This window comes from Pimephales promelas, chromosome 10 (genome assembly GCF_988280905.1).
Source record: "Pimephales promelas chromosome 10, fPimPro1.hap1.1, whole genome shotgun sequence".
NCBI lineage: Eukaryota > Metazoa > Chordata > Actinopteri > Cypriniformes > Leuciscidae > Pimephales > Pimephales promelas.
Genome location: NC_142778.1, coordinates 25,599,535 through 25,622,320, shown reverse-complemented (window position 1 = coordinate 25,622,320; position 22,786 = coordinate 25,599,535). Strand labels below are relative to the sequence as shown.

The 22,786-nt window shown below is 38.6% G+C and overlaps 3 protein-coding genes across 4 annotated transcripts; 1 reads left to right on the top strand and 2 right to left on the bottom strand.

Annotated features, from left to right (window-relative positions):
• Positions 1–601: 601 nt before the first annotated feature.
• On the bottom strand, positions 602–5,837 carry cotl1 (coactosin-like F actin binding protein 1). The gene is made up of 4 exons (XM_039650393.2): positions 5,556–5,837; positions 5,130–5,212; positions 1,672–1,829; positions 602–1,495 (listed from the first exon to the last, which is right to left on the bottom strand). The coding sequence occupies exons 1-4, from the start codon at positions 5,630–5,632 to the stop codon at positions 1,385–1,387; spliced, it is 429 nt and encodes a 142-aa protein (XP_039506327.1). The 5' UTR covers positions 5,633–5,837; the 3' UTR covers positions 602–1,384.
• On the top strand, positions 4,812–13,241 carry klhl36 (kelch-like family member 36). Of its 2 annotated transcripts, none has more exons than XM_089116360.1 (5): positions 4,812–4,980; positions 7,349–7,431; positions 8,071–9,144; positions 11,395–11,552; positions 12,409–13,241. In XM_089116360.1, the coding sequence occupies exons 2-5, from the start codon at positions 7,372–7,374 to the stop codon at positions 12,980–12,982; spliced, it is 1,866 nt and encodes a 621-aa protein (XP_088972486.1). In that variant the 5' UTR covers positions 4,812–4,980; positions 7,349–7,371; the 3' UTR covers positions 12,983–13,241. The 2 variants fall into 2 exon arrangements, with proteins under 2 accessions (XP_088972486.1, XP_039506326.2); XM_039650392.2 differs by lacking the exon at positions 4,812–4,980 and adding an exon at positions 6,956–7,095.
• A 530-nt stretch (positions 13,242–13,771) lies between these two features.
• LOC120462001 (aldose reductase-related protein 2) lies at positions 13,772–19,238 on the bottom strand. Its single transcript, XM_039650390.2, has 10 exons — positions 19,042–19,238; positions 18,333–18,503; positions 18,135–18,251; positions 16,962–17,039; positions 16,766–16,882; positions 16,352–16,464; positions 16,095–16,182; positions 15,919–16,002; positions 15,708–15,790; positions 13,772–13,966 (listed from the first exon to the last, which is right to left on the bottom strand). Exons 1-10 carry the CDS (start codon positions 19,129–19,131, stop codon positions 13,933–13,935), a joined length of 975 nt encoding a protein of 324 aa, XP_039506324.2. The 5' UTR covers positions 19,132–19,238; the 3' UTR covers positions 13,772–13,932.
• Positions 19,239–22,786: the final 3,548 nt, after the last annotated feature.

The window sequence follows — 22,786 nt, the reverse complement described above, 5'->3', positions numbered from 1 at the left end:
GTCTTTAAATGCCCATCTCTACTATCGTTCATGTCTAGCACAACCAGTACATGCCAAACATGGGCTTAGCACTACTTAGGTCTACTGACCCAATTTAACAAACTACTGTATTAACACGAACACGCAGATCTTCCACAGGACCCAATTTCAGTGTCTACATTTCTGCCTTACGTCTTTCCGTGCAACCAAAACTCGCGTCATAAAAGCAGCCTGGAAGAAGCTTATAGATTATGGATTAAGCAATTATGCAGTTGGGATCACATCTGTTGGACTAAACGCAAGGCAGGGAGAGTAAGAAGGACGGGGGGGGGAGAAGAGGAAAAGAGGTTACAAAAGAGGGGGAAAGGGGGGTGGGAAATGTTTTTGGGGGGAGATGAGAGACCATTATTGACAGGCTTTGGAGCAGAGCAGCTTGACCACAGCAGTGGCCATGACAACCCCTGGGACTCCCCCATATGCCCCCTGGGATTGTTAGGATTCGTGCAGAGCAGTGCCGTGCCAAGCGGCTTGCATTACCCAAGCGGGGCAGAGGCCAACCCACAGCGCAATAACGTCAAAGAGTATCGCAAGCAAAGCAAAATATGACACACAAGGACAAGTCTTGAAAAAACAACAATTTTATTCTGACATGATTGCTTTTGTGACCATCGTATTTCTTGTCTTGGCTCGGGAGGCATTTTTATTGTAAAGGAAGAACCACAGATTGTAAATGTAAATAAAACCTACTAAAAAAAAAAAGAAAAAAAAAACATTTGTGGGTATTTTAATGTAATCCAAAATGAAGGCTACACTAGAGAAATGGCTGCTCCATTGTTGAGTGGAGAGAAACAGCCAATCACAGCTTCAGGATCCTTTAAGACTCCACCCCCCGCATGCAAGTTAGCCAGTCACAGTGCAGTGTCTGCAAACACACACATACACAAATGCACACATTCCATGTTGTCTTCCTCTCCATGGGAGATTGAGACCGTAAACACAGTGGTCTGTTTTAGAGGGAGATGAAGATTCATAATAAACCCCTTAAATAAAACAATGCTAGACTCGTATGCCCTCCATTGATAATGGAAGCATATCACAGTGATGACAACTCGGAGCCAAGGGAACATCCTCAGAAATTCTGATTACAGTTACAAAAATGCCCCTGAAAAAAAAAACAATAAACCCCCAGATAACCCTCATAGCACTAGCAGAGATGACATTGAGATGATGCACAATACAGTAGATAAATCAACCATGCCCAGACTGGCAATAGGGGTGAGGTATGTATATTTGCATTTGTCTGTGTGTGTGTGTGTGTGTTTATGTTTGTCTGTGTGTGCATGTGTACAAGATGACGTTTTCCCCTTCCTTCTCATCCAACCCTATGGAAACCCGTCCCCAAGTTCTATTCGGCCTGGGCGTCGTAGTTGGCCCCGCCGGCCTTCTTCAGCTCATTGCGGAGGTAGTCTTCCTCCAGCTCCCGGGGATCACTGATCATAAACTCCTTGGCAAAGTTCTGCATGGAAAAAGGACAGAAGAGCAGTGAGACTGTTTGCATGAGCACGCCGATTTGTTTACAGTGAAAATGAACATTGTTATCTGAGTGTCTGGGTGTGTCAAATTTTGTAAATCTGAGTCGTAAAATTTGCATATAGCATGAGGAATGGCGTAAGAGAAAATGAAAAAACCCACCTGCACAATGTCTTTTACCAGTGTCTTGTCAGTGCTAATCTTAGCTCGTTGCAGTCCGCTGATGTTCTCGCCAATCCAGGTGATGAGGGTGAATTTGGCACGCTTGCTCATGGCGTCGCCCGTCGTGATCCTCACGAAACCAAAGAGACGGGCGTCATCTGAGAGTCAGAGAGAAAGCAAGGAGGAAACTTAACAAGGAGGATGCTGTGCCATTCTCTTGAATATTGTTCGTTTGTTTTACGACTGTCAATTGAATAAAAATGTTAATCAAATTAAATACATAATTAGTCACATACAAATCAAAATTGGTTTAAAAAAGCCTCTAAATTAAGATAAATCCGACCTTACTCTGGCAGACAAGAACAATATTGAATATAAATACAAAAAGTGGTTTTAGAAGTCAATATTGTTATTTTTATTTAACTTCTTTTTTTCTATCTGACCTATTTGCAATAGAATTATTTCCCCAATTAAAAAGGGAAATAACACCATCAGTGCTCTGGCCCTAATACTACAAAGAAATGGCAAAATGTGATATACTTTTAAAACAATATTTAAATAAATCATAAAAAGTAAAAAATAAACCTACAGTACACTGACATCCACTTTGCCACTAAGTTTGTCAATGTGTCAAATATCTCTGTATGCCTTGGGTCTGTAAAAACCAGGAACGTGAGTAGGTAAGTAAATAGGATCGAGTCTGATTTCATGCTGACTTTAACATTAACATTACATGTGCTTCTTTAATGTCTCTCTAGTTCAGCTGAACTTTGTTTTTAAATAACAAGGAAGAGCTTAGATTCGAATAAACACTGTCCCCATTGTAGCAAGTGTTTTGAATCTACACTATTGCATTGTTTTTTTCACCAGAGAAAGACAACATAAAATGTAATCTGAGAGCATCATGTGCGAGCGGTGAACGAGGCTGAGAAATGTAAGCTCTATGACATCACATGACATGAAAAACGAGGAACAGTAAGTGGGTGAGGAAAGGAGGTGATCTAGTTTACCGACTCCATTGATAAGGATGTAATAATTCATCGGTAACACTCCCAGTCTCTCGCAGCTTAACAGCTGGCCACTTCCTCCCAAATGTGCTACAACTGCATTGCAGTAGGACTAGGGCAGGATTCAAAGATAACATCATCAATTGTTCCTAACTCTGCCATGCGTCTGTTTAGACACTGACAGCATCAGAGATAGCCTTATGCGGAAGAAAGCACTAACTAAAAATCATTTATTCACATATTAATCATACACACCTTTGCACTTTGTTCTCTATGTATCTGTGAATATAGTTCTGCTGAAACTTCTGCTTTTCCCTAACAAGAAATGTACACACATTCTGATATGTGTGTCATGTATACATGTACACACACACATACATATACAGTAGAGTACATAAAGTAAGTGTAATTAAACTCAGACAGATAGACAGCTAGACAGACAGACACAATAGAAAGATCCTGGAAAACCAATGCCACATGAATTCCCTTGGTACTACTTGAGACTGATAATATCTGGTTTTCTGTTGTTGATTAACTAGGCTTAAGGTTTAAGAAGCTAAGTCAGGGAACCATGGGTAATACCGCCAGTTGTATTTGGCACATTGACTGTTAAGGTTTCAAGAGCAAAGTGGATGGTGAATCTAAATCACATTATTGAGACCTCTGCTGTATTTCAATAGAACTGAAACCTTAAACAAACCGCATTTAGGAAGTGAGCAGTGCTCATGAGTCAACATGCTAACAGTCAACAGAGGGAAAGCATGAAGTCTAGTAATAAAAAAAAGAAGAGTTGGGCTGTCTTATTTCACGATTGCGTGAAAACACAGCTATACACTTGCATTTTCGAAATGTGGCAATGATTCCATGCACTTTTACTTCCTCTTGGCGAACTCAGGGCATTTCTGAAGAACTCACTTCCACAAAGTCAATGTATTTGTGCTGACTACTACATATGTACTCTATACTTCCAGGCTACCAGGCTATGATGATGCAGCAAAAAGACATTTAAAATACTAACTTGTTAGACATCAGCATACTGTACATACATACACACACACATATATATAAAATGATGTGCAAAATGTATTATTTTATTAATGTGACCCACTCTACAATTCTTAGCCACTTTGACCCAAAAACCCATTTGAGTTTATGCTCTACAGTAAAAAGCAAAGTTTAACATGAAAAATGAAGCAGAACACAAATTTAAGCAATGAAAAATCATGTTCTTCACCCAGAGATTCACTGTCACATTAAACCACATAGTAAAGTCAGGATAACTCAATACTACTGACATACACTTTATGATACCTCTCGATAAAGCAGAAATCTTTTCATATTGTCCTGTCTACTGCAGCTTTTTAGAGGGGATTGCAATGCTCATATACGTAGAAGATTCTCCAACTACTCAAGAACCTACAAAAAATATGTTTTGAAGGCTTAAACAGTTAATGGGCAGCAGCTACAGCACAAATGGATTTCTGTTTGGATTTAAAACATAAGTAAACTTCATGACTGAAGTTGTCACAAAGTATTCTCCAGCAAAATAGCTTAATGTAACATGATACTGCTCTATAAAGGAAGACATCCTTGATCGTCTATCAGAGCACAATGGCAGAAGCCAATGTATTGCAACACACTTGTAGAAGTTTACATCTGCTAGTGGCTACAAAATCCACTCATGGAGTCATAACTGAGCACCACACCCAAATCTCAGGTCATTAAGGATGACAGAACAAGAGGGGAGAAATTACATCATTTCATTCTCTCTGTGGAGCTAGACAGTTATTTACAGTTATAAAAAACACCTTATGCAGCATATACGAATTCACTGTAGCTTATTAGATTAAATTAGGTATCAAGTTGAATAGGAGTTATGTTGATTAACTGATTACTAATACAATTGTGTGTGTATTTAGTAAAAACCTCTCATTGAACATCTCACCAGTAGCTCACCCTCTTGCCATGTCATCTAGGACAAGTACAAAGCCATATTTGGTATGGTCTACCTTGGAATATAATTACTTCCTAACATGTGATATGTAGAACTTAAAGTGACAGTGCACCCCAAAATGAAACATCTGTCATCATTCACACACGGTCATGTTTTTTCTCAAATCTTCAAGAGTTTTTTTGTTGTTGTTTTTTTCTGTGAAACTCAGAGGGGAAGGTTAGAGCCTATAAGACTCAGTCAATATCCACTTTAATTACATCTTTTTTTTATTGTAGGCAAAGTGAATGGTGACTGAGTCAGTCCCTAACACGTAAGGAAGGAAGTCAAATAGGTTTGGAACAACATGTGGTGAGTAAACTTGATCAAACTTTCATTTTGGGGGGTAAGCTATCCCTTTAACAACTCATTTAGTAATTAATTGCAACTGGTTTCAAAAAGACCTTAAAGTCCTCCTAACAACATAAATCAGGTAGTCCTAAATAGGAAAATAAACTCACCTGTACACTGACTCTTGAATTCTTCGTAGTCGGACCCGTGACCAGCTGGTACAATAGTAGATCCGTCATACTTAAAAGATGCCCTTTAAACAGAAAGTGTATATTTTAACTGTTACCAAAACGATGGATGAGTCTCAAAATTTAGCAAGCAGCCTACTTAGGCATTTTTTGGGGGAAATGCAAGTAGGGTGCAGACTAGATTTTGAGACACTGCCCCTGGGTAAAAGACCCATCCCTACATGTTGCAGTTGCACCACATACATTCATTCATTCATTTATTCATTCATGTCATGTCATTTAATCAACTATAAACAGCGTTAAACGGTATCATTTGACAGTTCAGATTGTTGAAACAATGTAACGAGTTTCGCCAGCACGCGCCAGATAGCACATATCTGGATGTGCAGCGAATCAAGGCTTACTCACCAGCATATATCTGAGCCGTCGTCTCGCACCAGATTGTATGCTTCTCTGCAAGCCTCTTTGTCAATTCGCGTTGCCATTTCGACGATGCAAAGGAAGATAATGCAAAACAAAGACGGGGGAATGAGAGAAATCGCAGATAAATCCCAAAACGCGGCAGAGGATGCTGCTGGTGTGACAGAGACGTCTCTTCTCTCAGTTGGATGGAGAGGCAACTAATTTCACGACTCGATTCATTTCCTATTGCCTCTTAATGGGCGTTAGTGATATTTGTCTGTCAGGTTGCTGTTCCAGTGAATCAGAAAGCTTTTCACCTCCTAATGGCCAACCTGGGTATTGAGCTACATTAAATCCACCCAGTTCTGTTCTGTCATAACATTTGGTCTGAGTTACTCTGCCATCTTGTGGACCTGGGGCCCGTTCTTCGTACGTTGCTTAAAACATCCGAGATCAAACCAGGGAACTCTTCAAAGTGTGCAAAAGTCATGAGAGAGAGGGCTGGTAAAAAAGTAGCAGACAAATTAAGTTTGTAGTGACGTGACCATATTAGATGTCACTTATTTCAGTATATTTTTTTATATTTTAATAATTTCTAAATAATTAATAACTTTGTTCATTGTAATGTCAGAGTCACTACCCTCTACTAGAACATGTGAACAAGTAAAAGTGAAGTAGCCTACTAGAATATTCTACATAATGGATTTGTGTTTATCCTAAAAATGCACTGTAAATAAATGTTTGCCTTATAAAAGCAACCAAGAAAAAGGCTGAGAAAAAAAAGAAAAGAAAACATACAGGTGATCCTGCCTCCCCACATTAAAGCTGAAGCATGATGTGCAGTAAGACTTTTAGACTTTTCTAACGTTACATCAAAAGAGAGGAAAGTAACACTTTGAAAATGTCCATTTCCCCCCAATGCACAGGACAGTGAAGAAACCCTCTCAGGTATTTAAGTGCATAAATAACTTTACTTAATTTACACTTGAGTACCTATTATTTCTGAAAGCAATAGGTGGTTAGAGTCCAGAGGTGGTTAGAGTTGTACTTTTCCTTTTAATTTTTGATTCATAAGCCATGTGTTGACAGGTTTACCCCCCAGGAGTATTTTAAAAATACTTATAGAAAAAAAAAGCTTCAGAGTAAGTGCTAATATATTATTTCACACAGAGTACTATTGCTGACTTTGCATAATATCCCTTATTGCAGCCAAAAGATGATTATCACTGGCTTTTCTTTTCAAAGAACAATTATTTGTCTTGTATTTTATTAAACATGAATTAAATGTTTTCTGATGGTGCAATGTTGTGTAATATGGTAATATGATTTTATTATTATTATTAGTAGTAGTAGTATTTAGACACTTCAGTCTGAATTTCTACAGGGCGAAATTGAGCACAAAAAAACTTTTATTTTGAAATTAAGGTCAACACGGAAGAGATAGAACTCAACTCACTGCTTCACTGTGCTAGGGTCAAAATAACTTGCTTATAGTCACGTACGGGTATTTAACTAGTAGTTAATACGGACAAAGAATGGAAAAATGGTAAAATAATATCTGCATTTGACTGTGAGGTTGTTGTCTAAGATGTAACGATAAAATATGTCAAATTAAATTGAATATCAGTAAAACGTAATCACGAGTTATTGTGCATGTGTAAATGCCCCTTTCCTTTTGTATTCAGCCCTAGTCTTTTTTTTACCATGTCTGTTACTGTTTTGAGCGTTATATAACTGTATATTATACATGGTTACATTTAATTTCTCCCGATAAAAAAAATGTTTACGATATTTTGCAGAGAGTCCTGTGGCAGGTGACACAATGGACATTGGAAAGCAATCTCGTCTTTCACGTCCTCACAGAATAAGTGAATATTCAAAGGTATGCATTAGGGTTTGTTGTTATGGTTGACCAAATTTATTAAAATCATTTTCGATGATTGAAATAAAACTTCAATAAAATATAACTTAAAAATCTTAAATGAAAACTAACTGAAATAAGTTGAAGTACTAAAATGACTAAAACTGATATACAATGAAATTAAAACCAGATATAAACATAAAAAATATAACAAAATATAACAGAAAATATAAAAAGTAAAAGCTAATTAAAATAGATTATTTAATAGGAAAGAAATAATAATAAAATAACTGATGCACCACCCTTTCATATTTTGTTTTTGTAAATAATAATTTTTCAATAATAATTAAAATTCCTAATATGAAATAAGCATTTATTGTTACTCAATTATTTCTTTGTATAGTTACTTAAAGATAAGATAATCATCTGCTTTCACACAAAATGAAGAATCCTGTTATATCAGTCTGCTAGAAAACGTTGGTGGACCATGTTGACGTCACATGACTAGCTAACAAACCTCATGCACACAGGTGTCTTTATAAAGTCTTAAGAATTGAGATAAGGAAAAACTGCACATTTTATATTTAACGAAACATTAAAAAAAGTCTGTTACAAGTGTCTTGAAACTATCATGAACTAACTAACTCTGATGCACAACAGGTGTATCGATGGGCAGACCAGGCTAACTACCTCCTTCAAGGGTTAAATGAACAAAGACAGCATGGCCAGCTGTGTGATGTTGTTCTGGTGGCCGATGACCAGCGGATCCCTGCACATCGGGCTTTGCTTGCGGTGTCCAGCCCCTACTTCCAGGCGATGTTCACCTTGGGCATGCGAGAGGAACACGAGGCAGAGGTAGAGCTGGTGGGAGCCTCATACGTTGGTGTTAAAGCAGTAGTGGACTTCCTGTACAGCGGAGAGTTACCACTCGACGGTGGAAACATCGACTACGTCCTGGAAACCGCTCACTTGCTGCAGGTGTGGCGAGCTGTAGATTTCTGTTGCCAATATCTGGAGAAAGAGGTACGCGAGGACAACTACTTGTACCTTCAGGAGCTTGCCTTCCTTTATAGTCTAGACCGCCTGGATGCCTTCATAGATCGCTTCATTCTGGAGCATTTCACCACGCTCTCCGTCACATCCGAGTTCCTTCAAGACGTGCGGCTGCCCAAGCTTTGTGCTTACCTCGCAGATGAGCAGGTGCAGCACGAGAATGAGCAAGCTCTTCTGCAGGTCACCTTGCAGTGGTTGAGTCAAAGACCCGAACGTCTTGTGTTCGCCCAGCAGCTTCTCTCCAACATTCGCTTAGCTCTCATCCCACCAGATGACCTCATAGGGCGCGTATTGCCAGCCATACGTTCCCTGCTGCCTCCGGACGCAGGCTGTGAGGCATTAGTGGAGGAAGCAGTGGGCTACCACACGAGACTGAGCGCCCAACCTGTTCTCCAGACAACACGCACAGGGCTTCGAGGAGGTGTGGAGCGCCTGTTGTTGGTGGGAGGGGAGGTATCTGAACGTGGAGAGGAGTTGAGTGCCGAGGTGTGCTGGCTGGATGAAGAAGCAGGAAAGTGGGTTGTCGAGACACAGCTGCCAGCTCAGAGAAGTCACCACTGCGTTGCAGTTTTGGGGGGATTTATCTTCACTGCAGGTGGGAGCTCCTCACGGGACAATGGGGGAGATTCTGCAAGCAACTTGCTGTATCGATATGACCCCCGAAGCAACGTGTGGGTTAAGGTAATGAGCTTCACTAATGACAGTTTAAAAGTCAACCAGACTATGGCTAATCACTCTTTATTTAAATTTGATTAATACATTATTACTATTTATTATTTTTATGTTTATTAAGACATAATTCTGTCTCCATCTAAGGTCAAGAACAATGATTTATTGTCAGACTCAGATGTTTACATTTATGGGATAAATAGAGAAGAAATGCTGAGAATTCTGTTTGTGTGAGTGCATTGTTTAAGGGTATTGAGTGCTTAAGTGCTCGTGAAAGAAGTGTCTTTAGCTGCCTCGTAAAAAAAATGGCAGTGGTTTTGGGTGGAATTTGGCAGCTCATTCCACCAGAGAGAAACAAAGAGGGTAAAAGTTTTGGAGAGTGACTTTGTGATGGAACAAGACGTCGCTCATTCAGTGACTTTAGCTGGTGGAGTATAAACTTGCAGGAGAGAATTTAGGGTGCTGTTCCAGTGGTAGTTCTATAAGCCTGTGTTAAAACCTTTAAGGGATAGTTCACTTTGAAATTATTTTTTGATATTTTTTAGCTTACCTCAAGGGCATCCAAGATGTAGGTGTCTATGTTTCCATAGCATTTTCAATTTTGACATTTTTTTTGGTCAAACCGCATTTGTCTGTCAGTCATAGAATGGAAGTCTATGGGGATCTCCTAAAAGAGCATGCACAGAGAAGTCAAAATTAAACGTGATTTAATGACTCGTAAATGTAAGTACACATTGATGGCCTAAGACACGAAACGAGCGGTTTTTGTGGGAAAACGAACAGTATTTATATAGTTTTTACCTCTTGTTAACAGCCGTCAAACTGATCTGAATCCGATGTCCAACTGAACCGAACTGAACCGTCTCCAGACATTACGCCGGAAGTGATATCTCTCGCGCGTCTACGTCACGCATTGTTTACACGGAGATTTCGGAAGTTTCCTTTCACTAAACATATTTAGATATATGGGAAATGGCAATGGAAGACAATTTTGATCTAAATATGTTTAAACTTCCGAAATCTCCGTGTAAACAATGCGTGACGTAAACGCGCGAGAGACCACTTCCGGCATACGTTGGACATGGTTCAGTTCGGTTCAGTTAGACATCTGATTCAGATCAGTTCGACGGCTGTTAACAAGCGGTAATAACTATATAAATACTGTTTGTTTTCTCACACAAACTGCTCGTTTCGTGTCTTAGGCCATCAATGTGTACTTACATTCACGAGTCATTAAATCATGTTTAATTTTGACTTCTCTGTGCATGCTCTTTGAGGTGGACCCCCTAAAACTGCATTATAGGACTGACAGACAACAACGGTTTGACCAAAAAATGTCAAAATTGAAAATGCTGTGGAAACAAAGACATCAAAAACATCAAAAATTAGTTTCAAAGTGAACTATCCCTTTAAAGGGGTCGTAATATAATGGTACATGCACTTTTACAAGTTGATTGTACTGAAATGTGGGTTGGCAGTGCCTGTACACAACCATCATATACATAATGCCATCATATCGACAACCATCATATGATGCCATTCTTAAAAACGGCATCATATGACTGACCCCTTTAAATTCGATTCTGGCCTCAAAGGAGCAAGAAGTGGTTAGTGGGTGGGATGCAGAGAATGTGAGGAAAAGTGTGTAGGAGAGGGAATAGAGGCTATAGCAAAAGGTGACCAGAGGAGGATTCAGGGGTGAGTATGAAGGCAGAGAGAACTGGTGAAAGAAGTGGTCAGAAAGATGTAGTGGACTTCTGAGAATGGGACCTATCTTTTTGTCTGCTTTGTGTGTCACAGGAGTGTGCTCAAACAAGTCAAATAAGACTAGAAGAGTTAGGAAATCAGCTGCTTGAGGTTTGTCTAGGTGGATGTTGAAGTCACCAAGAACTACACCAGCACATCCAGCTCTTCCAGGAAGCTGCCTAGTTGACCTGGTGGGCGGTCGATGAAAATAAGATGAAATTTGGCAGGATTAGTAACAGTGATGATGGCATGATATTCAAATGATGAGTAATTGGAGTAAAACGAGAGAATCGCCCATGCTCATTTGGTCGAGGGGTGTGGGAGACGGTGAAAATGGTGGAGAGTGAAGTCACAGTTATTGACCTTTAATTTTATAGATATAGCCTAATAATATAGATGAAGATACAAAATGTCAAATTAAATGTTAATTAAAATAATAGTAATTAGCAAGCATGAGACAAGTAGAGAATTGTACCAGAGTTTGAATGTTAATCTGAGTGTTTTGCTGATCTGCAGGGTGCTCCTATGAACCAGCGGCGTGTGGATTTCTATCTGGGAACCATGGGAGACTGTCTTATAGCCGTTGGGGGACGCAATGATAGTGGTGCTTTGTCTACTGTTGAAGTGTACCATCCTGTTGAGGACTACTGGGCCTATGTTGCAGGATTGCCCAGGTTGGTTGGTTGTTTTTATATATATATATATATATATATATATATGTGTGTGTTTTTTAATTTTTTTATGTGGATATGCATTTTGAATCCATATACTGTTGTTCAAAAGTTTAGGGTCAGTTAGATATTTTAAGGAAATTAATATTTAAATTGACTTTTCTATTCATCAAAGAATATTTAATAAAAAATGTTCATGGTTTTCAAAAAACTATTAATCAGCACAACTGTTTTTCATAATTGACAACAATAATACATGTTTCTTGAGCAACAAATCAGAATATTAGAATGGTTTCTGGGGGGTCGTGACACTGAAGACTGTAATGATTCTGAAAATTCAGCTTTGCATCACATTACATGTTAAAATAGAAAATCAAATAAATGCAGACTTTTTCAAACAGAATTCACATTGGACTGACTTTCCACCATGGAACATTACACCACAAAAACAGTTTCTTTCCATTTGAAACTGGCACTTTTTCCTACACGTTACATTAATCGCACACTACTCAGTCTGCTATGCTGCACCTTCTTCAAAGTTCAAACTGTGACTTTTTGCACTCATTACACTAATGTATAGTTACATTTTAAAATAGATGTCTGTAACATTTTTATTCCTTGTTTTCTTACTATTTTTATGCACATGTGCATCAGTACAAATTCCTTGTATATCTTGTACTTGGCAATAAAAACTGATTCTGATTCTAGAGGTAATTTATTGGGGCTGACAAACTTTTGTGAAAATATTCACACAAAAAATACCATAAAAGTGGCTCAAATCTCATCCTTTCTTATGTTCAGTTAACTGTCAAATGTTATTATTTTTTCTTTAAAAAAATGTTTTAATCTTCTTTCATAGATTCACATATGGTCATGCGGGCACTATTCTCAACGGCATTGTGTACATCTCTGGGGGTCATGACTACCAGATCGGCCCGTACAGACGTGACATGCTAAGTTATGACCCTAAAACTGCGGACACGTGGTCCGAACGACAGGCCATGATGTTGGCGCGAGGCTGGCACTCTATGGCGTCTCTGGAGGACAGAATCTATGTCATTGGGGGCAGTGATGACCATGAGGACAGCATGGAGCGTTTCGACGTGTTGGGAGTTGAGGCCTTTGACCCGCAGACTGATCAATGGACCAAGATAGCCCCTCTCAGGTACCCTAACAGTGAGGCAGGGGTGGCGGTCTTGGATGGAAAGATCTACGTATTGGGAGGGTACACATGGGAGGCCATGGACTTTTCTCAGGGTACTCAAGTGTTTTGTCCAGACAAGGGCCAGTGGGTCTTGGGTCCAAATCTACCAAAGCACATTGCTGGAGCTTCAGCGTGTGTGTGCCTTGTCAGATCCCAGCAAACCAATAGTATAGAGGGTCATACCTCAGAGAGAGACAAACAGAATTCCAGCCAACAGCAACACAGGTGATTGTCTGGGGCACCTTATTGGATTCAAATAAGTGATCTGAAGAACACTTTTATGAAAGTATTGACTTTCTGAATGTAGGTTGCCATAAGCCTGATGCCATTGACTGCCTCTCAGATCCTTTTAAAAAGAGGTCAGCATGAGATACTGTGATGTGTTAGATTATGAATTGAAGTTGAAAAGCACAAACTAATATTGTAGTTTTTGTTACAAGCTTTTTTGGAGTTCTCAGTTACAATTAAAACATCCTGTGACCATTTTACATGACTGTTTCCACCATTTTCTTATGAATAAGTACAATATTATTCAAACGTTTGGAGTTAGTAAGATTTAAAAGAAATCTTAGAGAAATAAACTTTTTTACAAAATATGTTTCAACTAAATGCTGGTCTTTTGAAATGTATCTTGAATTCTGCAAAAAGTATTAAGCTGCACAACTGATTTCAACATTGTTAATAATAAGAAATGATCATCAAATTGGGATATAAAATGATTTCTGGATCAAGGATCATGTGACATTGAAGACTGGGGTAATGGCGGCTGAAATTGACCTTTGCCATCACAGGAATAAGTTACATTTTAGAATATATATTATTTTTATTTTAAATAGTAATAATCACAATATTACTGTATAACAGTATTTTAGATCAAATAAACGAAGCTTTGGTGAACATAAGAGACTTCTTTAAAAAAAAAAAAAATTAAATCTTACAGACCCCAAACTTTTGACAGTAATGTATGCCTTGATGCTTTATTTTAAACAAATGAAGTTATAGTAATGACATCTGTGAGTGTTTTCAAAAATATTTTATTCCAGTGTTGTTGGTTATCTATACAAATATGAATACCCGAATCTTAACGATCAAAAACAGGATCTTCTTTACTCCAACCTCCAGAAGCGCTTGGTCATTTTTCTCTAGGTGGGTTCTTAATCATCCTAGACTAACATGATTTCACTTGAAGGGGTAGAATGGATGTGGTTCCAATCTGAGGAGCAATAACATCTAGTTAACTGCTTGCTAGCCATGTTTTTTTTTTATAGTATTTAGTTAGTATACAGTGAATTCTCTATGAACAAAAATACCCACTTTATCTACTATTTGCCAAAATGCAGTATGCTACGGTCACTGCATCCCACAATGTAATGGATTTAACCTTCCATTTCCAAAAGAATTGATAGGGGAAAAAATGAGCTGCATTTTAAACATCTCCTTGATTTCCCAGTTAAAGGGATAATTCACTTTGAAATTAATTTTTGATATGTTTTAGCTTACCTCAAGGGCATCCAAGATGTAGGTGTCTTTGTTTCCAAAGCATTTTTAATTTTGACATTTTTTGGTCAAACCGTTGTTGTCTGTCAGTCATACACTGGAAGTTAAAGGAGAACTCCGGCGCAAAATGAACCTTTGGTCTAATTACACATTGTTAACCGTTATCTGAGATTTGTTTTCATGATTGCCGAATGTAAATAGTTTTATCTATAAAAACAGTTTAGCCTATAATGCTAGTATAACACTAGTATATAGGGCATAGAGTAATGACAAATAAAAATCGCTTGTTATTACCACTAACAAGGCTCAAAATAGCCCCACACTAACATGGTAACATAATAACATACGTTTTTGCAACCTTATACTCGTGAAAGTGCACTGGAACGGCAGTCAAACCCGTGACTTCCCACCCGTGAACTCGTACTAGACCGATGTACTCCCAGTTACGAGTTCTGACGTCACATTCATGACAGCCCCAACGGATGCAGTGTTTCTGCAGGCGGTACTCGGTGAGATACACTTTAGGACAATATAACGTTAACTAGTTTTCAGTCCATTGAGTGCAAGGATAAATTAATACCAAATACATATACAAATAAAGTAAAATAAAAGGTATAACAGCTTATCTTGCCTCATGCGCTATTTTTCCTCCTCAGTTTTCCACAAATAAACAAGGAGTAACGTTAAGCACCTTTGGCGTTAGAAATTATTACAAATGCGCGTGAGCCCGTAAGGTCCGCCATGCTGGTTTGTTTACATCTAGGTAGTTTGGCGTGAATGACCTGAAATGCTACAAAGTCGTAAGTCGTGGTTTGAAGTCGTGATTTACGTGTTCAAAAACCTGCCTGGAACACAGCATAACAATGCGTGACGCACACATGCGCGAGAGATCACTTCCGGCGTAACGTCTGGAGAAGACCGTTCAGTTCGGTTCAGTTGGACATCTGATTCAGATCAGTTCGACGGCTGTTAACAAGAGGTAAAAACTATATAAATACTGTTCATTTTCTCACACAAACCGCTCGTTTCGTGTCTTAGGCCATCAATGTGTACTTACATTCACGAGTCATTAAATCATGTTTAATTTTGACTTCTCTCTGTGCATGCTCTTTAAGGTGAACCGAGGGAGGACCCCCTTAACGTCCAGTGTATCACTGACTGACAGACAACAACGGTTTGACCAAAAAATGTCAAAATTGAAAATACTGTGGAAACGAAGACACCTAACATCTTGGATGCCCTTGAGGTAAGCTAAAACATTTCAAAAATTAATTTCAAAGTGAACTATCCCTCGAAGACATTTTTACACAAAATTGTTTAAATGCAAAATAAAAGTTTTATTTTTGAAACTATAAACAAGTAACTAATGTGCACCTACTGTTTTAGAAGTGCTTACAGTTTCATATTGCATGGTTTTACATTTAAAAAAAATGAAGTAGAATAACATATTCTCTTACTGTGGAATGATGCAGGCCCTCCAGCCTCGATTCAGAGACCTTAGAGCATTCATATTCTCCTCATCCAGAGTGAAATCAAAGATCTGCACATAGACACATAATACACACAAAATGTGACTGGAAAATGTAAAATTACAAGAAATAATTTAGCATAGATGATTTGGAGAAATGATATCTAATATTGGAATAAATGGAATATTCAGAAGTGTACCTTTGTGTTCTCTAAAATGTGGTGGGGTTTCATACTATTCGGGATCACTGCAATGCTCTGTTGAATGTGATATCTCAATAGAACCTGCAGGATAATCAAATACAAAATTAAAACCCAAAAAGAAAAAAAGTGGATTACGATACAATACGATACTTGGGATCGTAGAAAAGTATGACCTGTCCAGGGGTCCGTTTGTGCTTCTTGGCAATATCCCCGACAACAGGATCGTCCAGTAATGTCCTGGGATCCATATCTCCTCTTTGGCTGCAGACATAAGAAAATTAATAAATAATATATTAAAATATCATCTAATGTTAAGGTTATAACCTTTAAGAAATGTTTTTAATGGACTCATCATTCCCACCCTTCTCATTTGTGTAGATTTAGACGTCTGTTTAAATTGTCTTTGTACACTTACATAGTTTAAACTTACTGTTCTGAAGGTCTCCCTGGTGAGCCAAATGGACTGTGGGCTGTCAAAGCAATGTTCTTAGACTTACAGTAGTCAATCAAATCAGACTGAACAAGGTAAGGATGAAGCTCCACCTGTAAAACAAACACCTATTTAACAATGTTGTTAATAACAATTATCTATACTGAATTTATCATGCTTATATTGTTTACTGACTCATAGTTCCTTATTTAAAGGTGCGTCAGAATTACTGTAGCCTAATTGAGATTCCTTTGTAAAATCATTATCGTCCTCTCAAAACTTGAAATTATAGCTTGTAACTCAATTTTTTTGGAGAATTCTGACCATATGAACGCTGACATTACGACAGCAGATTAATTAAGTTGTTTTGGCATTCATTTTGAGTCCGAGGACAATCATATGATGGACATGCACCTGATTAACAGCAGGTGGGATTTTGGCCACGTATAGCAATCTCTCTAATTGCTCGATTGTGAAGTTAGACACACCAATACTTTTCACCTTTCCTGTGGCTTTCAGAGCTTCCATTCCCTGAAAGAGACGTCAGCACACTCATCATTAGCAACGTTTACATTATATGCTGAGTGTTAGCGGTTAGCATTAACGTTACCTTCCAGACATTAACATAGTCTATGTCAGTTGTGAGGATCTTCCCATCCTTTTCTGGGAAAAGGTCATCGCCCATTTTCTGTAAGTTTTTATAAAGCAAACAGTAAGTATATTTTCACTTGAATACAAGAAAGGTTCATTTGTAGATTGAAAATGTAACAGATGCTAAGGCTACATAATTACAGTTTTTATTTTTTTTAGATAACTGAGTAACACTCCATGTTTGGGATCTAATACATTTGATGTTGATCTTGATATCCATGTATGTTCTATTTGGGCACTATTTGGGCACTTAAATCGCACTTAAAATGGATGAATGACATATTATACTCTATATTGCCAAACATTTTGGGATATTTGCCTTTGTATTCACATGACATCCCATTCTTAATCCATGGGGTTTAATATGGAGTTGACCCTTTGCAGCTATAACAGATTTTGGGAATTTTTGAACTTCTAGGAGCGCATTTGTGAAGTCAGACACTGATGTTGGACGAGAAGACCTTGCAGTCTCCGCTCTAATTTATCCCAAAGGTGTTCTATCCATTTGAGGTCAGGACTCTGTGCAGGCCAGTCAAGTTCCTTCACACCAAACTCACTCCTCCATGTATTTATGGACCTTGCTTTTTGCACTGGTGCGGAATCATGTTGGAACAGGAAGGGGCCATCTCTAAACTGTTCCCACAAAGTTTTTTGGAGGACAAAGTCCCACACAGGAAATTGTCCAGAATGTCTTGCTATGCTGAATCATTAAGAATTCCTTTCACTGGAACTAAGGGGACAAGCCCAACCCCTGAAAAACAACCCCACACCATACCCCCCCCCCCTCCCCTCCACCGAACTTTACACTTGGCGCAATGCAGTCAGGCAAGTACTGTACTCCTTGCTACCGCCAAACCCAGACTTGTCCATTGGATTGCCAGATAGAGAAGTGTGAAGAGTCCAGTGGTGGCATGCTTGCTTTGCACCACTGCATCCGACATTTGCATTGCACTTGGTAATGTAAGGCTTGGATGCAACTGCTTGGCCATAGAAACCTGGGAAGTCTGGGAGCCTACGCACTCTCAATACTTTTGGCAATGTAGTGTATATGAATCAAATGCATTGATACAATTATTTTTTAAGTGTGACTTAAATGTCCAAAGAATTTTGAGGTCACTGATTCTTGTATTACCTTAAGGCCTACTGGGAAGTGCATTAGGTAGAGGTCCAGGTAGTCTAGCTGAAGGTCAATTAAAGATTTATTTAAGCAAACTGGAATGTCTTCAGAAGCATGGTGAGTGCACCACAGCTGGAAAAGAGGCATCATTATTGCATGAATGATGTTTTGCTCCTTTTATCTGTCTATTTCACCAACATAACTTAAACCTACCTTACTAACTATGAACATGTCTTGGCGTCTGATGATGCCCTGCTGAATCTTGGACTGGATGGCCTTCCCCACCTCTGTCTCAATCCCGTAGCAGTAGGCTGTATCTATATGCCGATATCCAGCAGCGATCGCTGCCTCAACTGCCCTTTGATACATATCTGAGCCAATGGCCTGTTTACCATGTTGTAAAACATTAAAACATTGCCACTATCACACTTTTAAACATTACAAGATGGCTGTCCTTTGGTCCTGAAAACGTGTAATGCATATGTTGGTAATGTATTAAAAAACAGAAATCACAGAATTAAGACGGGGGAAAAAATCGAACAAAATTAAAAGATACAGGGAAAGACAAGCAATTAATAAATACATGTATAACAATAACACACAAGCATATTCTACACACACAAATGGGAGATGGGGCATGTTGTCACAATGTAAACCTGCCATTGAATAGCCAATTTGTATTGTTTATAACTATAATAATTGAAACCAACATAAAAATTACTAAATTTAAAAAATACAGTTTACTAATTAAAAATTAGTATTTGTGCAACAAAACTTGTACTAGTTTTCCATATAACTTTTAATGTCCCCTTCAAGTAAATGTGAATGCTCATCTGAGAGTCAATGTGAATTTTTTTCTTTCAGATTGTTCTGAATTTATCTGTGTAGTTAGTATGAGGCCATTATAGAAATGGAATGCTACCTCTGGCTTCCATGTTCCAAAGCCCAGTAGTGGCATGCGTGAGCCATCATTTAGTTCAATCGTCCTAGGTTGTCCAGCTCTCTCCTCCATGTAAGTGCAATGAATAGCAGCCAATAGTGGACTGACTTGTCTTTCCTGTCCTTTTCCTTTCTCTATATTTCTAGCTCATATCCTCTTTCCAGTTTATGCAGACCTGCCTTCTCTTTATCTTTGCAGTTAATCATTGAAATTTACAAGGAGTGTGTCAGTAGTGTGTATGTGCATGAGTACAGATACTTTACCACTATTGTTCCCGTACGTATGTTGGCACAATTGTGTGAAGGTGACCTTAGAGCTCATGTGACCCTGTGTTACTTCCTCGTGTGTGTGTGTGTGTGTGTGTGTGTGTGTGTGTGTGTGTGTGTGTGTGTGTGTGTGTGTTTGTGTGTGTGTGTGTGTGTGTGTGTGTGTGTAGACTTGTTTAACCAACATTGTGAGGATCAAATGTCCTCACAAGGATAGTAAAACCTGAGATCACCAACATTCTGGATTACCAGCAATCCCCACGAGGGAAATGGATTATTAAACATACTAAACAATGCTTATTCGAACATGTAAAAATGTGTTTTATGTGATGGGTAGGTTTAGAGGTAGAAGTAGGGTTAGGGGATAGAAAATACAGTTTGTACAGTATAAAGATCATTACGTCTGTGGAAAGTCTCCGCAAAGATACTGAAACCTAAATTAAAGTGTAAAAAATAAGTTTTCACCTTTAATTGCCTTTTAAAAAGGGGTAACAAAGAACAAAGCTTTGTATTCTGCAATTCGTGCATCAAACACTCGAGGGCAGCACACTGACACAAAAGCATTTAAATATCTTTTCACCCTTTCCAAAAATCCACCTCCTCTAATCTAATGGGCTTTATGCCCAGCTGCACTACTTCCTGAACTTCAGCCAGCTCCTTGTTTCCTGTCTGCCATTATTGGCCAAATTGATTAATTCAGGTGTACCTGACCTCAGTAGTCATGGCAACAATAATCAGACACACCTGAATTAATCAATTTGGCCAATAATGGCAGACAGGAAACAAGGAGCTGGCTGAAGTTCAGGAAGTAGTGCAGCTGGGCATAAAGCCAATTGTGGGTTATATCAATCCTTAAAGCTGCTGTCCATAGCTTTTTGGGGTTAAAAATGATCCAAAATACATATTTGAGAAAATACATAACCAGCCAGTGTTCAACGCTATCTGCTTGCCGTGGCTCGATTCAAAACAGTAAGTTTTTTTTTATATGTTTTATGTGTTCTCTATGAGGTTCTCTCATATTGCGTAAGTTGCTATACACTACGGGTATCTTTTCTCGAAATCTGAAGCCCAAAAATTATCCTTAATTTTGTATTTATTGTCAGCGCAGTGCGGCAGACTCTATAAACGTGCTCAGGGCCGTGCAAAGACATTTTGAGGGGCAGTGGGCAAAAAAAGGTGTACTAAGGGGGGTGGTTGCTTTTTAACACAAATGATCCGGTTATTAAATTAACAATTAAAAGAGAAGACAGCACACGCTCAAATACAATTTAGACTTTTTGTAGATGGCAAAAGCTTTCTATTTGGTACCATGTTCTGAAAAATCTTAATAATCTCATCTTTTATGATTGGGATGTTTTTTCAATTGCCAGATCTTTTTCAATGGCCAGAAGCAAGAATATCAGAGAGTCGTTCTTGTCCACGCGCATTGCGAAGTTTAGTTTTCACCAACTTCTACTTCGAGAATGAGCGTTCAACAGCAGCTGTTGAGACGGGTAGTGTTGCAAAGATTTTTAGCAGCTTAAAAAGTGTTGAAAGCACAACATGAGCATCAAACTGTCACAGTGTTGGGTTGTGTTCCCCAGGTGTCCACTAGATGTCCTCCTTCCCCATGGTGTCATGTACTTCTGTCACTCATCAGTTCATTACACTCAGCTGTTCCCCATAATCATTGTTCCCATCTGTTCTGTGTTAGTCTTGTTAGAGATGTGTATATTCCCTGTCTGTGTTAGTATGTGTACGGAGTCGTTGTTTCATGTCAGCACCTTTGAGGTCTGTTTTCAAGTTTGTTTGTGTTTTGTTTTTTCTTGTTTTGGACTGCTTTGTTGGATTTTGACCCTTGCCTGCCTGACTACGAGATTTGGATTACCCTTTTAATAAACTGCTGCTTTTGGATATCTGTGACCTGTGTGTTCGTGACACAAACTCCTTAAATGTTCCCAAATTTTATGGCCACATTTTTGTGAGCATGTGAATGAAGAGTGGAAAACTCTAAGCTCAGTTTGCAGCTGATCTTCCTCCTCTTGAAATCCATAAAACTCACAAACTCTGGCACAAACTGAACCTTTGGTCTAATTACACATTGTTACCTATGCTGCGTTCACATGCTATGGAAAATAGGATAGTTTCCACGTGTGAACTGGTATTTACCAGTGTGTTGCGTTCAAGTGCTTTTGTTGTCGTAATGTGGTAAAAAGATGGAGATCCAGACCTGTTATTTAGCTAAAACTATTTTAGATTGCTTAAAGTCATCTGCACCAGCAAGAAAAAGGATTTATCAAAACTCAAAAGGTAAATAATATGCTGTATATTTTCTAGATCATGAATAATAGTATATATATTTTTTACCCTTCACGACTCTTGTGGTGCTCCGCCATTTTGAAATCGTCAAAGGTTATCTCATCTTGGCAACTCGTCAATCAAAATATTCTACGAGTTGCCCAGTGGTAAATACCACATGAGGGGGTGTTCATGTGCATTTCCACGTCGGCTTTTGGTATTTACCATAATTATCATAGCACATGAACGCAGCACTAGTCAACCGTTATCTGAGATTTGTTTTCATGATTGCTGAATGTAAATAGTTTTATCTCTAAAAACAGTTTAGCCTATAATGCTAGTATATAGGGCATAGAGTAATGACAAATAAAAATCGCTTTTTATTACCACTAACAAGGCTCAAAATAGCCCCACAGTAACACAGTAGCATAATAAGGGTCCCTACATTTAACCCGAAGCATTGAGAACTTTGTCAGTGCTAAGAAGATATTTTATACACACAGTCAACTTCGCGAATACAGGAAGAAGCCATCTTTGAAAAATAGTCTCTACCAGTCGATCTACGAACACCGATCCAAGTGTGCTGGTCAGATGTGAATAAGGTGATAAGGTGAGCGTGAACAGTAGGCTACGTGTATATATTGAAGAGAAGAAAACGGTTCGTGTTTGTGTTTCTTCCGAAAACAACGGACCATATGAGATTCTGCACAGTTCAGCACACTTGGATCGGCGTTCGTAGATCGACTGGTAGAGACTATTTTTTCAAAGATGGCTTCTTCCTGTATTCGTGAAGTTGACTGTGTGTATAAAATATCTTCTTATTAAACTGTATGGAAACTGACAAAGTTCTCAATGCTTCGGTTTGAATGTAGGGACTCTTTTTATGCTACCGTGTTTAGTGTGGGGCTATTTTGAGCCTTGTAATAACAAGCGATTTTTATTTGTCATTACTCTATGCCTTATACTAGCATTATAGGCTAAACTGTTTTTATAGCTAAAACTATTTACATTCGGAAAACAAATCTCAGATAATGGTTGACTAGGTAACAATGTGTAATTAGACCAAAGGTTCATTTTGCGTTGGAGTTCTTCTTTAAGTGCTTCAGCATCTGCCGTGTCTTTCCACTTTGATGGCTCAATCAAACAATGCAGTGACATCACAATTTTGTCAGTGTTTCCCTTCC